Genomic DNA, 14,956 nt, shown 5'->3' with positions numbered 1-14,956 from the left:
AAAGCTGGTTTGCATTTAAGTGGGAGTATTACACAAATAAAAGGGATAGGCTACCTGTCAAGAGGGTTAAGATTAAATACATGCCTCTAATTCATGAGTGCCAGGGTCTACTGAACAAACTAAACTTGTCTGTGAATATTGCGGTGCCCTGAATAATCAAATCCCACTTCACTTCATGTATGGAAAACACCTCTTTGGAGTTCAAGAACTATTTTGTTACTATTTAAAATGTGAAATTTCTCCTTAAAAGAACAAGCTCCATCCCAGAAATGTCTCTGTGCAGCAGATCAATGCTGCCAGAGATCATCAGAGCTGTTCCTACGGACACGGTAAATAGCTGGGGTGCTTGGCTCAACTGTGGGATATGGGAACACTTCATTTCAAATACTCGTGTTTTATTTCCACATGTTTTCTGAGGCTCACTGCGTGGGAATCGGGAAAGTAGTCTGAAAAAGGCTGAGAAACACAATTATGACCATCTAATTTTTCTAAAAAGCTTTAAGGCATTTTAAAGTAATAGCTGCAAAATGCACAGCTAACACAGCATATGGAAGGGAGGGATGTGATAAAAAAAGACATTTGATCTGCACTCAGTGCTATGGTACGAAACTCTGATCAAACTAATGCTACAAAGACATCTGCAGTAGACTGTGAATGAAGTTTAGTACCTGTCTTCAGGTGTCTCTCAAGATGGATAATTTTCTCTTTATAGCTATGTCATACAAACATTCATGTATATTTGTCACTAAATACATCTTTACGCTACTGAACACACTGCTTCCAATAGTGGAGTAAACAGCTAAAACCACAAGTTATTTGTAGTATGCTCCAAGTCTTCTACCTAGAAGGATACACAAAGGACAGAGCTTGCTCCCAACAGGGAGCATGAGCTGCTCATGACACCCACACATATCCCTGTACTTCCAGCTCCGAGCCTCCCTGGAAGGAGGACAGACAGCTTTGCAGGGAGGTTTTGGTGCTGCCCTGGCTGGGTAAGCACCAACACGCTGCCTCCACTGCCCAGCCACACTCCAGAATAGCCTTGCCAACCCTCCCAGACCTCAGAGCTTTAGCTCCTTTGATCTATTTTAAAACACATCATGAGGACAGACTGAAGTGTGACAATTAGACTACATCAAAACCCAGACAAATGGAAGCACCAGTGACTAGCCTTTTGGCTGAAGGATTTTTTCTGACAGGAGCATGGGAGACCTAAATGCCCTTTCCAAGGCTGTCAGGCTTGGGAAGAAACCCAAAACCTTAGACTGGCCACACTCCAAATATGTGAGCTTATAGTTTTGCCATGTACAAACAGGTTCCTGAAGGGACAAGCAAGATGAAAATACTCAGCAGGAACTTTATTTCAGTCTCAATAGCACAGAAAGTCCCTGCTTGTACCAGTAAACAATTGCCACCTTCCAATAATGAGATTAGCAAGAAGCCATTTCAGCACCTGCTCCTAGTGCAAAGAAAACAATGATGGTCAAGTACCGTCAGGCTCTTCCTTCCTCAGTGGCTCAGCCCCAGGAGAGCAGAGCAGTGCTCCAGAGCCAGCATGTGCTGTGCAGCACAGCCCACCCTGGCCTTGCCATGGTGCTGCCAGGCCTGCACCAGGGCGGGACAACTGGAGCAACTGGACAGGTGAGTCCCTGCCTCAGAGACTAGGGTTAGCAAACCGGCAGCCAAATGGAGTGATAGACAAGATCTGGAAGCAGGGAGAGGGGAGGGAGGAGATGAAGGAGGTCAAGGAAAACCTGTGAGGCAAGCCATGGGTGATAAACAGAAACTGCACAAACACAAGTGGGAAAAAAGATCAGAACCTGCAAAACAGTAGACAATTTAAGAAAGAGGAAATGGATTAAGACCAGGTGAGAAAATGTCATGGCATGTTCTTTGTTCCAGCTTCCAGGTCCAATGAAAACACTCAGTGTCACCTGACAAGGAAAAGACTTCTCCAAAAAAATTTTTTAAGCTTCAACTCAACTCTGTGTTTGTTTTTGAAAGCTTCCCATAAACAGAGCAGAGTTAGGAGACATTTACAAATTTTAAAGCCAATTATGATTAATCTGAATACCCAGCCTGCCAGCATTAAACCAAATTCCTTTCCCTTCTTTTAGCTTTTTTCTGAAGAGAGCTGAGGAGTAAGAGGGGTTCCAGTTGGAGGAACAGGCGCCACCCCTCCCTGCCAAGGCAGCAGCACCCTCTGCCCTTGGACATATCATGTCACCTTCCACTTGTAAGGTGATGTCAGCTTTTATCATTGTGACGGTTCAAAATACAGAAGCTATAAAAACAAGAATCTACATTTGTACAGTCCTGTAGTCATCTAACCGTGATTAACCCATAAGCTCTTGCTGTTCATGCAGTTACCCACACAGACAAGAGCACTGAGTGTGGTTTAACTGGTCCTCTTCATCAACATTCCAAATGACAGGTCTAAATTACTATCTTAAGCTTTTGTAAGCCAAATGCAGATTCTCCCTGCTTTTCATTCCAGGCTGCCTTGGTTAGTGCTTGGGGTCTGGGCTGACCTCAGGGGAGTGCTGTGCAAAGGTTAATGGCACATGACAGATATGACCTCACGATGCGCTAGTATGGGACCTACGTGAACCTTGCTCAGAGGTGTTGGGCAGTAACCAGCCCACGTAGCTGACAGCACACATCAGTCCCCAAGGTCTGCTATTGTACTTTCAGGCCACTCCTTCAGCTGTGCCATGCTTGCATTTAGCATTCCACCATGAATGGCTGCTGCTGTATGTGTGAAACAACAACCTACAGATCAACAGACAACAGCACCTCTCTGCTGAGGAACAGAAGATCCAGCTTTATATCGCTTTAAGATGACTTGATGACACTGAGGCACTAGGAACCAAAGCTGCTGTGCTGGTTGCTGGTTTCAGTCAAACTGCTGATTGCTGCATAGCAGGATTAGAAAGTAGTGTTGGTCTGGCTTTGTTTGCCCAAGCTCTGCAAAGCACACTGAAAGCCTGCTGTCTCTACCAGATCCCAGTAGGCTAGTCTTTTCCAGAGTTTTTCCAATGTTTTCGCATAAGCATGTCTAAAGAGCTGTAGGGCAACTCCATGTTATGCTGCGCAAACCAGTGCAGCAAGTGGCACAGGGCACTTCAGCAAGCCTGTGCACAGCCCCAGCAGCTCTGCTGTGCCTTTGTGTTTCACATCCTGGCAAAGTCATGAATTGGGCTTTGCATTTGTTATTTAAAGTTTAAGAATCCTGTCCAGGATGCCTGCAGAAGGGCAGCTAGTAACTCTTCCCTTCAGAGCCTGGAGTCAAGCCCTTGCTCCCAGCATGTGTGTGGGGGGATGTCAGGTATTCGGCAGGACAGCACAGGGCAGTCTGCAGAGAGCCTCTCCCACCCAGCAAAGACAGGAAAGTATTCCCTCAGCACCTCTCCATGGGCAGCTTTCCTCAGCAGGGAGGTGGGGGCAGCCAGTCAGGCTGCCTTACTGAAGGCCACTGTCACCTCTTCCCTGTGACTTCATCAGGGATCAGCAGCTCCACCTTCCCATTCCTTCCAGTGAGGGGAAGACTGATGGAAACATGGGTCACTTTTAATCTCCACAAGAGCACTGTCAGTATCTGACATTTAATTCTACTTCATTTCCCTGAGAGCTGCCACAGTGGACTGAACAGAGAAGGGAAAGGCTATCTTAGTTTTGGCACATGGCCAAGATCATGTCTTTTCAGAGAACCTGAAGAAAGCTGGAATGGTTCTTTCTCTGGTAGATACGGATCTGAGTGTTGGAGAAGGCAGGGTCAAGTCATGTCCACATTAGTTCCCTGTCATTTACTTAGATCCAAACATTTTCAGTATTTTTTGCAGGGCAAAGCACTGTCTGATAACAGTAATTGCATCAATGTACTCCTGGGTTTGGGACACCTTATTAGACCTCTTCAGCTTCACTTTTTATCTTGAGACACTTTGAAATAACCTTTTTTCTTACAATCACTTTTTGTACAGATAGGGAGGTGAGCAGCAAGATAGCAGTATTTATAAAAGGCAGAACTGGGAGGGAAAAGTCCTGAGAAGACCTCAGAACTATCCACTTGAATCAAGCTGCTGGGAACAGCCTGCTGAGCACTACCATCCCCAGCTCTGGTGCTTTGCAATCACAGCACTGGATTGTCAAACGAAGTACCACAGCACATACCTGTACCGCTCCTCCTGCAGGGTCTGCATTATCAACGTGTAATCCCTCTGGTAGCGAACCTTAAGGTCCTCAAATGATTCTTCCAGTCTTGCCTGTGTCTCTCGAATTTCTTGAATCTCATGCAGTATTGCATCAAACCCTGAGCTCTGCATATCCAGAGTGTTTGTTTTGGAGCTGGAAGCTCCCACAGGGCCCCCTGTTGTACTGTTGGCTCCCACTGAGCCTGATGTGGCACTGGAGCAATCCTCTTCACTGCCATATTTTGGGCTTGACTGAAAGTTCTGAATAACACCTAGAGCCTTGCCACCTGTCCCATCTTCCTGGCCTTCTTCTAAGGAGTCTTTCAGATTAGCAATATTGTCTGCACTCCCAAACTTGTTCCTTATGAGGGAGGCAATCTCCCGGGGTTTGGAAACCACAGCTCCTGCTGCTGAATGTGTGGCCTGGGAGAAACTGGAAAGTCCACCTTTTACACTGTCTACCACTCCCTCACTGAAGCCAGTGACTTTTGCTCCAACATCTTTCAAACCCTGATGCATATCCCTGAAGACATCCTTTGGCTGCCGAGGGATCCCATTCTGTTCGATCTCTCGCAGCTTTCGATGGTAATGTTCCAGTTTCTTCTGCAGCTGCAAGATGGTCTGGGCTGACTTTTGATTTTTCTTCTCAAACACTTGCTTAATGCGAGCACTCTGCTGCTTGTCTGCATTGTTGGCCAATTTCAGGTACTCTGCCACGTTGTCATCACGGGCTGTTTGCTCAATTTTGATCTGCTCTGTCAGCTTCAGTATCTTCTGCTGCAGGTGTGTGATGGCCACTTTTGTCCGCTGCGGATCTGGGGTCCCATCAACAGAGTCTGCATTGATGCTGCCATCAGTGCTGGAGGCCACGGCACTGGAGGTCTGCGCCAAGCTGCTGACTTCCAATCGCTCAATCTAAGCACAGAGAGACAGAGACACATGAGTGCTAATCAGCAGCTTCACCAACAGAAAAGCTTTCCTTCTTTATGCCAAGCAACTTGGCAAATGGATATAATTCTGAAAAAAGGTATCTTTTTTCAGCTGGCCAGGGGACAGTATCAATCAGGAGAGCTTCACATATTTTACAGAGATCAGCAAAAGTTTAAAAAAAGCAAAACCTCTCATACTTGACTCCGCTTAATCACCTCAAACAATTCAAAACTCAAGCACATATGTGCAACAGGGCAACCCAGTTTGGCAGACCAAGCTCTCCAAAATATCAGTACTAGGGCAGGGGCTCAACTAGCTAGAGAGTGAAGAGACCAAGAAAGTAATTGAGAGCAGAAGCCACACGGTTTAACTCCACAGTACAGCACACTCGAGTCATTCCTAGTGCTTCACCTGTCGGAAGAGCAGCAACAGTGAAACTACAACCAATCTACTACGGTCAGTGCTTTTAACAGAAATTGGAGCCTGAGAGGCACCTGAATGCACGCTTTGCCGCGGCAAACCTTGCAAGCAGGTGTCTCCGAGCGGGAGGAATATAGTGAGTTTCAAGGGACAAATCCCACGTATGAAGAAAAAGGAAAAAAAAAAAAAATTTACATGCTGTTTCAGCGCAATCCAACCAGCCAAGTACCCGCCGCGAACCCGCGAAGAACCGGGCAGGCAGGTGCGGCCGCACCGGCGGCTCCTGACCCGGGCATTCCCCCCCGGAGCCGACCATGCTCCGACCCCGGCCAGCCCCGGGTCGCGGCCACGGTGGGTCCTCCGGCGGAGGAACGCCCGCGGGGCCCCCGCCGTACCTTGTCCCGGCGGGGCAGCAGCGCCCGCTCCCCGTGCATGGCTCCCGCCGGCCGCCCGCCGCCCGTGCATGGCTGCGCGCCCGCCGCGGCCCGGCCCGGCCCGGCCCCGCCCGCCCCCTCGCGGCAGGGAGGCCTCGCCGGGCCGGGCCGCCCGGAATCTCCGTTAAAGACTTTTAAACCGAACGCGTCGTTTGGATCCCGCGGCCCCCGTCCCGCCGCCGAGCTGATGAGCAGCCGCGACTGCTGCCCGCACGCTCCGCTCCCGCGGCTCGGCGGGGACCAGCCGGCAGCTCCCCGGCTCGTCCCAGCTGCCAGCTGACCCACCGCTACTGCCCAGTCGCAGAACCATGCCCGTGCTTGTGAATATGCGCTTTACAAAACAAAAATGCTGTTACAGTTAACTGTACCCTCTCTCGTGATTAATCATTCCATATTTAATGCAAAAAACCCCGCAGGCTGCAACACTGGCCGGCGCCGGGGGTTAGCCAGGCTCCTTCCCATAACCTTGAGGTTCTCTGTTGTCCCATCAAGAGGAAAACCAGACACCTGGGAAAGCAATTGATTCATTTTCTAGAGGAGTTTAGCTGCTGGAAACCACAGAATATAATTTCTCAGCATGTTGTGACTCCTAAAATATCAGCTGCTTTATTAAGAGGGTTTAGTTTTAGAAACCCAATGGAGCTCTGAGTAGATCAATGGAAAACTGGTGCTAAGAATTAATATTAATTAATTAATTAGCAGGACCAACACTATGCATGATATCAGTACTGCACAGTGAACGTGCTGTATCTGAGATGTAGGGACGTGCATTTGGAAGTAATACACATTTGTAAAGATACTTCTTCTTGGAATTTGTAATTTCATTGAGATTTTTCCAGGGCTGTCAGTGATCAGATTTCTCCCTATGGCCTAGACAATCACAAAGACCCTGCCTGTGCAGGGCATGCCTGGCCTGGGAGTATCACCCAGCACCCATGGCACAGCTGGCCTGTGCCTCACCCACAGAGCAGCTCTGCCAACCAGCCGCCACCCCAAGAGCAGCACAGAGCATCTGTGCAGCACACCGAGACAATCATATTACTGTTAACTGCCTATGAGCCAAGGGCTTCTCAATCCATTCTTAACAATCCCTACCGCCTCCAGAGCAAGGACATTTTAGTATGTAATGGCAAATAAAGAAAACCAGAAAGACCCACAGTTTTGAAGCAAAACTTCCACAATTTAATTTAACTTATTTTTTATTTTTCTTTTCATAATTGATTTTTTTGTGGGCAGTGGTAAGGGTGAGTGAGCATGGGACTGACCTGGTGTCTCAGAACCAAACAACTGCTCATCACCAGTTCTTCTGCAGCCCAGAGGCTCTGAGCTGAGATCTGCACAGATCAATGCCATAGGACTACTGGGGCTTTAACACTACTTTGCAGTAAAGAGTTTCTATCAGCTTAATTTACTCCAGGTTTGGTTAAATTAGTGTGTGTCTGTATGTGTGTGTGTGGATAATTACCATAAATTACACTAATAGTACACTCTTCCTCTCACGACACAAGTTTCGTGAGAGAAAAATTTGTTCGTAACTTTCTCTTCCCCCCCTTTTAAAGTCAGTAGTCTTCAGCAAATCTGCCCAGGCTATCACCCTACACCTGTGGTAGAAAATGAACTAGAACAGCAGTAATAGAATAAACCAAGTTGGGATAATTGCTTTATAATTACCAGCTGTGTGGATATTATTCTGAAATAACAAAAAGGGTTCTTTCCAATTCAAAAGGAAAAGGCTGAACAAGTGCAGTTCGAGAACAGAACTGAGATAATTTAAGTACTTTGTCCATATCCACAAGGCTTTGTAAAGGGAAGACCTAGCACAAACTGGGTCCCTGAGAAATGCCGATGACATGTTATTGAATTTGAGATGATGGTCCATCTGTCCTGAAAAGACGCTGGTAAATTAAATACTATAATGATCAATGCTTGTATAAGAATAGGGGTTACAATTCAATAGTCAATCTCTCTTGCAATGCAATTTTCCATTATATTTGACAGCCCAGTTAAGGGGAGCTGTGTGCCCTCCCACCAGGAAGTACACTGAGAACTGCTTTGGCATTATGCCACAAACCAGATGAAATCATGTGAGGGCCTTATGCTTTCTCAAGATCTTACCAAATCTCAACTGTTAATGCTCTCAGGCTTTTCCTCCTGTACAAGCTTTCCAATGTCTCTATTCTGCAGCACACAGTCCAAAAAGCACCTCATGATTCTGCCTTTTGGTGCTGCTGAAGATTAAATACAGCAGTTCCTTTAAAGGTATTTCACCCCCCTAAAACTCCCCCAGTAAAAGCATATACCAGTCATTCACCAAGAATGACTTTTAAACACTCAGGGCAGCTGGCCTAAGCAAACAGCAGCTTTCAGAGCAAGCCTGCTGCAAGGGGGCAACTCCTGCTTCCTCCTTCCTCCCCTTGTGAAGCTTGGAGCTTCAAAAGTGTGAAAATTGTTGTGCTACTTAAAATAAACACATACAGGACAAAGTGAGACAGGGGAGCTCAGAGTGAGACTGCACAGCCCTGGAAAGAAGCTAACAGCACCAGAGATGCCTGGGTTAATCACCTTCCCAGTGACTGCCACACCTGACTGGTAGCTAAAACTAACCATGAAAACATTCAGAACTTGTTTTGCTTCCTTTTCCCACTGTGCTGAAGGCAATAGTCATACAGGCAGAAAATCTATGAGACTCATAGAAAGTCATAGGTTTTAGACTTCCTGTTTGGAAACACCATTCAACAGCATCATTAGCACGTGGCAGGTGCAGGGATGGGCATAGGGACTTGGCCAACCCCTCCACACTAGATGGACAGATGGCTTCCAGCCTCAGGCAGGCACAGTAGCAGAGATTCAAAATCTCAGATGACAGTAACATGGGAGTTGGTTTGTTAGTAAGTAAAATCTCTGATCACCGCCTTACAGGAAATAAAAATCACAGGGGAGAAAAAAATCCCACTATTCTTTATGCCCGACCACATCTGCAGAGTAAAAGCACCCCCAGGCCCCATTTTGTTGGATCTGCATTAAAAAGCCTAAGTGCACATTTGAATAAACACACAGAGAATCCCTAGCAGGTACAATGAACAGATACTTAAATATCACAAATTACTATGAGGTACCCTTAACATATTAGATTAAGAGCCATCAACAGTCACAAGTCACCTCCCTGCATGCCACCTGCAGCACATGACTCCTGAAACACAGGGGTTAACGTGGCACCAGCCCCACTGTCTCATGAGCAGTCAGTGCCCTGCTCTTCTGGATCCAACACAGTCATTGTATATGGCACAACTTACCAGAGGAAACAAAGGAAACAAAAAGGTGTCACAAACTGCCTCACCCACTTGGGTGATGCAATAAACTCTTTATGACCTACACCTGATTGAGAATTAAGAGTCTGTTTTTCTAATGCTTTGCTTTTTAAAGGTCGTTATTGAATCACAGATCAATTGGGGTTGGAAGGGACCTCTGACATTCATCTGGTCCAACCTCCTGCTCAGGCAGGGCCACCAAGAGCCAGTAGTTGCCCAGAACCGTGTCCAGAAAGCTTTTGAGTATCTCCCAGATACTACTTCCACATCCTGCATTTGTGGATTTGTCTGTAACAGAAAGTTGGATCTGTCTGTCTGCTGCAACATAGCCACACATCTGATACCACCAACTCTATGGGTCACTATTTATTTCTAGTTGCATATTTCTGTGATTGCAAATCCTGTGCAACAGCATATGTAAGGGAGAATATTTCTGTTCATTCATCTCTCAGGTAAATATAGACAGAAGATCTAAATACTGCTGCACTGAACCATCCCTAGAGACAACTGCTCACTCATATGTGGATTCATTTATGAATCCACCTTCTACCTTCCCTCAACAAGTGCTCAGGGTGCATACTTGCTCCCACTCTACAAAACATCTGCCCTGGATTTACTGTCAAGAAAAAGGAAAAGCAAAAAACATGTCTAGTATGATTCCTTGTGACACACTGCAGTTATCCTGAAAAACTGTATTGACCGATTGAATCTTCAGAAGCTGCAGCAGCTTTGCTTTTTAACAGGCTCCAGCTACTGACCCACAGAAACCTATGGTCATCCTTCACAGCAACTGTTCTGAGGTGTCTCTAGCATGCTCCTAAATCCAAATCCAAATTAAACCTGGCTAAGGAAAGCACACAAACAGATGGACAGCTCAAGGAAGTCTTGCTGTGTGTTTTTCAAGAACAGCTCATTGTTTAGATTATAAAATGGGGGTTTCTGAAAGTTATACAGCCTTTGCCTATGGGCAATTAACACTCAAAATGATGGGAAGATCACCATGGTTATGGGTAAAAAAAAAAAAAAAAAAAAAAAAAACAGTGAGAAAACAAAAAAGGAAAAATTACTCTGAAAAATATTCAAGAAAAAATTCCAGTACAATGCCTTTGTCTGCCTCAGACAACAGCTTGAGCAGGGAACCAACACTGTGACACCAAGAGGAAATGGCTTTACACCTTACTCAGAGTAGTTAAACAGCCATGAGTGATGACTGCTGCAACAGGAATGCGCTAATGGTACATCTGCCAACACAGAGCCCCACAGGCCTGCTCTGCAGAGAGGGGAGAGGGCAGGTCCCTGCCCCGGACAGAAGGGCTGTGGGCAACCACAAAGGGGAAACATTTCATGCTGCATGCAACTGGGCATTCCCTTTCTTTAGGGGCATCCAAGCCAAGCAGTTCCCTGCCTAATCCTGGACTGGCACAGCATGAGGACAGACAGGACAGCAGCTCCCTCTAGAGCCAAGCTGCGAGCTCACCGGGAACCAAGTGATAAGGTGCTTGGGGATGTTCTTACCACTTTCCCAAATGTGGTCCACCATCAGGCCCAAGACAGCAGAAACACCACTGGAGGGAAAGGTGACCTGGGACTGCTTCACTTGGCACTGGTGCCAAGAGCAGCATCCCTCAAGCAATGGCCCGAGGCACACAAACAAACCCTCAGCTTGGGATTTGGTAAAGCCAGCTGCAGGGCTCCTTGCCCATGGCCTTGTACCTAATTCAGTATGAAATGGAGATGTGACTTCATGCGCCACATCAAGTGCCAAAAATAGTTTAGTTGTAAAGCAGCCAGCTGTCTTTTCCTCAGAGCTGTCAGCAGCAGAAATTCTTCCCAAAGCAGACCAGTATTCGGCTGCAGCACTCCCTGGTGTTGGGAGCAATGAAGAAAGATGCTGCTGCCACACAGCATCATACTCGCTGTACCAGAGGCAGCTTCTGTCACAACCAACACTCCACGTTCCACAGGGGAGCTCCAGCAAAGCCTTGTCAGTGAAGGCAATTGCTGGTCACAGATGCGTCCCCCACAGCACCTTGCTGTCAGCACAGGGGAGTTCAGTGGGCTCCACATGTTCCCCCTGCTTGACTCCACCTGCCCAGAGCCCTCTGCCTCTCGGGAAGCAAATGTTTCACTTACTAACTGGTTAAGAGGTAGCTGAAGCTACAAAGCTGACCTCCACTTTTCCCAGCTGTGCTTCAGGCACATGCATCCCTGATGCCTATCAGCCCAGTGTGGTGGGCTGAGGCAAGGAACACTGCACAAGCTGCTCCCTCAAGCAGGGAGGGACCAGGAACCAGCTTGGCCCACAAGTACTTATTGACATCCCAGAGACAGAAGGGATTGACATAATGCAGTGTAACGTCTCCCTTAAAAGGATGCCTACAGCCCCTTTAATTCCTTTTAAACAGCATTGCTGCCAAAGATATCACCTTTTTGACCTCAAATTTCTGAAATCTTGAGAAAAAGATATTTTTGAGCACAAAAAATTAAGGCTTGATGGCCCAATTCAGTAATGGTTTCCTAAAGCTAGACTAGTCAAGCAGAAAATCATCGGTGTTGGCTGAATAAACAAGGCAACATTGAGGGTGAGGGAAGTCCTAGGGAACGGATATAACAATCTGGTTGGAAAAATAAGAAAGAACTGAATTATACACAAGAGCCCGTAGGAGGTGATAAGGGATGACACAGCAAAAGATACAGCCAAAATAACAACCATGGATGTTTATTTTAGCAGCTCCTGATTTCTAGTGGGGAGTGCCAATCAGGCTAGAAGTTACAACAATAAGGATAGGAAATGAGGTAAAGCTGAGCAAAAGTTAAGTATAGGAACCAGCAAAAGAGGGCGGATTAAGAAACCAGTTTATACAAGCTTTTATAAGGAAGTGACTATGTAAAATGATGTGTGTTTTTTTTTGTTTGGTTCTGATATTTCTTTTATCTCATCCTATTTTCCCTAGTGCTTGAGTCATATCTCATTACCTGAGAGACAAAATTTTTGTTAATGCTTCCCAGAGAGTAAAGCAGTTTTGGTTTATTATGCTTCCAGCTGCTATCTGATGAACAGAGATTATCATTGCATGTTATATATTAATTTGTAAAGAACACAGTTTAATTTTATGGTTGCAAGTTAACTTTCACTTGCAAAGCATTGGAGCAAACTGGGTCTGAAGTCTGGAAGGACAAATGCCTCTGCGTGATCCTTCTGCACAGAACAGCCCTGTGCAAGAGCAAAGATTCTCCCTTTTTCGGGGGATGTGTCTCTGCTGAGGTTTAACATGCACATCCCCTCCAAGTGTTTAATCTGAAGAGCTCCAGCGACTGTACTTCTGCACTTCCTTCATTTCTTTATTTGTAACTGTAGTAATTTCTGCAGGTACAACACATAGTGTGACCATAACCAAAACTCCTCCTTGAAGTTTATCCAATCAACAGTTCATACAATATTAAGCATTTCAAAACAACAAGATTCATGCTTCCTGTGAATATACTGCTTTGCCATTCCCATAGAGCATTTCTTGACATATTTCCTTATTTAAAGCCTTTGTACTACAATATACACATAGTACCAGATAAGATCACACTTGTCACAGATATGCAGTACAGCTGTTTCAGACTCCTGCTTCATTCAAAAGCAGCTTGTTTACTCCAGGTGCTGCAGGTGCTCCTGCATTAGCACCAACTAAGTCTCTAAGATCATTCCAAGTGGCAAACACAGCTCATAAAGGACAAGACACTGTGAGCAAGGGCAGTCCCTTCAGCCCATGAACGTGCCCTCCTCATGGCCGCGTGCCATGAAGGCATGGATGCCTTCAGAAACCTGGAAGAGAACAGCAAGCAATGAGACAGACACCAGAGAGGAAGACGCATGCAAGGGATGACGAGCACCTGTCAGGGTCAGGCAACAGGGCACTTGTCCAGAAATCCACAGGGAACACTGAATTAGGTAAATACTGAAATCACAATGCTGCTTTCAGTATTCCTGCAAAAGCTAAGAATCCTCATTGAGAACTCCATTTAGAGATAGCCCTCAGTGCAGCATCTCCTCAAGACATGGTAGAAAGCTGTTCAGGCTACCCTGACCTGGCCTAGAGAGCACAGAACATGGTATCCTGTGCTCACTACTCCTCCCTTCAGCTCTCAAGAGGTGATGCAGTAGGCTGAAGTTAGGTGTGACAAGATGCAAAGCACGCAGATCTATCAACCTGGGATTTGGAACATCTGTAACCCCCCGGGCTTTCCTGCTGCCCTGTACCACCGCAATCTGTACGTCTGCAACTCAGCAACAGGCATTTTTCCTAAGAGCCACCTGTGCGTCACTTTTATTATGAAGACTAATAAATGCAGTGAGACAAAGTACACATACAGAAGGTATTATTTTCCTTTGTGAAAACCTGAGTTAATTAAATAAATGCATTAGACATATGTGTTTCAAACACAACAGGAATACTATTCAACCTTTCAACCGTGTCTCTGCGAACTGTAACAGACCCCAAGTAAACCATCAGCTATGGCAAAAAACCAGTTTGGATCCCAGATTTCTTTTTTCCTCAAACACTGGACCACAGAGCATGGGAGAGCTAACTGCAACAATTCAAAGAGAAATAGCTTCTATTTTGTGTTGCAGATCAGAGCATCAAAGACCTTACTGTCTCTCTTTGGTATTTAATAAATGGGGGAGGAGGGGAAGATACAGTTTATTGTTAATGCAGACTGAAAAAGGGCAATGCTGAGCCACGCAGCTCAATGAAACAGAAGAAAAATACTTAATCATTTCTGAAGGTCACTGGGTCTATGGGAGGCAGCACACTTACTCTTTTTTTACCTGGAGAAGAATATGGTTCTGTAGTTTGTTTACTACTTCCTGAAAATACATTTTGCACAGCTAAAAACAGCAAAACAAGAGGTAACATTAAAAAAGCTACCAATGCAAATACTTCTCTCTGACACTGGGCTGCATCTGCATCTCCCATCTCTTTCATCACTCACTGTTATCATACAAACCAAACCCCAAAACATCAAAACCAGAAAATCCCAAAAAGCAGCACCACATTTGATCTTGTTTATGGATTGCAACACTCACTCAGACAGGAGCCTTTTTGCACTTCCCAGCTTCAAAAGCAAAGAAAAGCTATATTAAAGAAAACAACCACTGAAATTCAACAGCAGTGCCCAGAGGAAAAATGGAGTGCTTCCAAGGCTGATGCACAAAATGAGGTCAAGTTCTACTGGAGACTTAAATAAAACAGCCAAACATGACAGCAACAACTGTTCCCCCACAACCTCCTCACCTTTGTGGGCTCGCAGAAGTCCCTTTCACAGCACACGCAGGTACAGCAGCACCACATAAACATCACCGTGCTGCCATGGGCAGCCCCGGCGCTGGGCACTGCCTGGGCAGTGCCGCGGCCATCGGCTGGACCGAGCGCCGGCTGTGCCGCCCCAGCGCCGCTGCCGGACGAGCATGGCTGAGTGCCGGGCCAGGCTGAGCCCCGCTCCTCGGCGGGGAGCTCTGCTCCAGGCTGGGAGCAGGACCAGGACAAGGGATTTAAAGCTACAGGGCTTCCCAGGCGCTGTGCAATGCCTGACACTATTTTTAAAACTATACCTCTGAGCCAGAAAAACAGTTCAGGATAACAGACAATCAAATCAGGAGCAGATCAATAGAGCCTAAGTGACA

The 14,956-nt window shown here is 46.2% G+C and overlaps 1 protein-coding gene across 7 annotated transcripts in view; it reads right to left on the bottom strand.

Annotated features, from left to right (window-relative positions):
• The window catches only part of TMCC1 (transmembrane and coiled-coil domain family 1), a 73,235-nt gene that overhangs the window by 8,721 nt on the left and 49,558 nt on the right, over window positions 1-14,956 (bottom strand). For 6 of the 7 annotated variants that reach the window (XM_053954186.1, XM_053954190.1, XM_053954187.1 and 3 more), the window contains one exon: window positions 4,171-5,105. In XM_053954186.1, the coding sequence (XP_053810161.1) occupies window positions 4,171-5,105 (935 nt within the window). Of the gene's footprint in view, window positions 1-4,170; window positions 5,106-5,935; window positions 5,988-14,956 lie in introns of those variants that run through there. The other variant, XM_053954188.1, reaches the window with a different exon arrangement.

Source organism: Vidua chalybeata, chromosome 12 (assembly GCF_026979565.1).
Source record: "Vidua chalybeata isolate OUT-0048 chromosome 12, bVidCha1 merged haplotype, whole genome shotgun sequence".
Taxonomy (NCBI): domain Eukaryota; kingdom Metazoa; phylum Chordata; class Aves; order Passeriformes; family Viduidae; genus Vidua; species Vidua chalybeata.
Note: the sequence above shows the minus strand (reverse complement) of the source record. Positions and strands in the feature narration are given on the sequence as shown.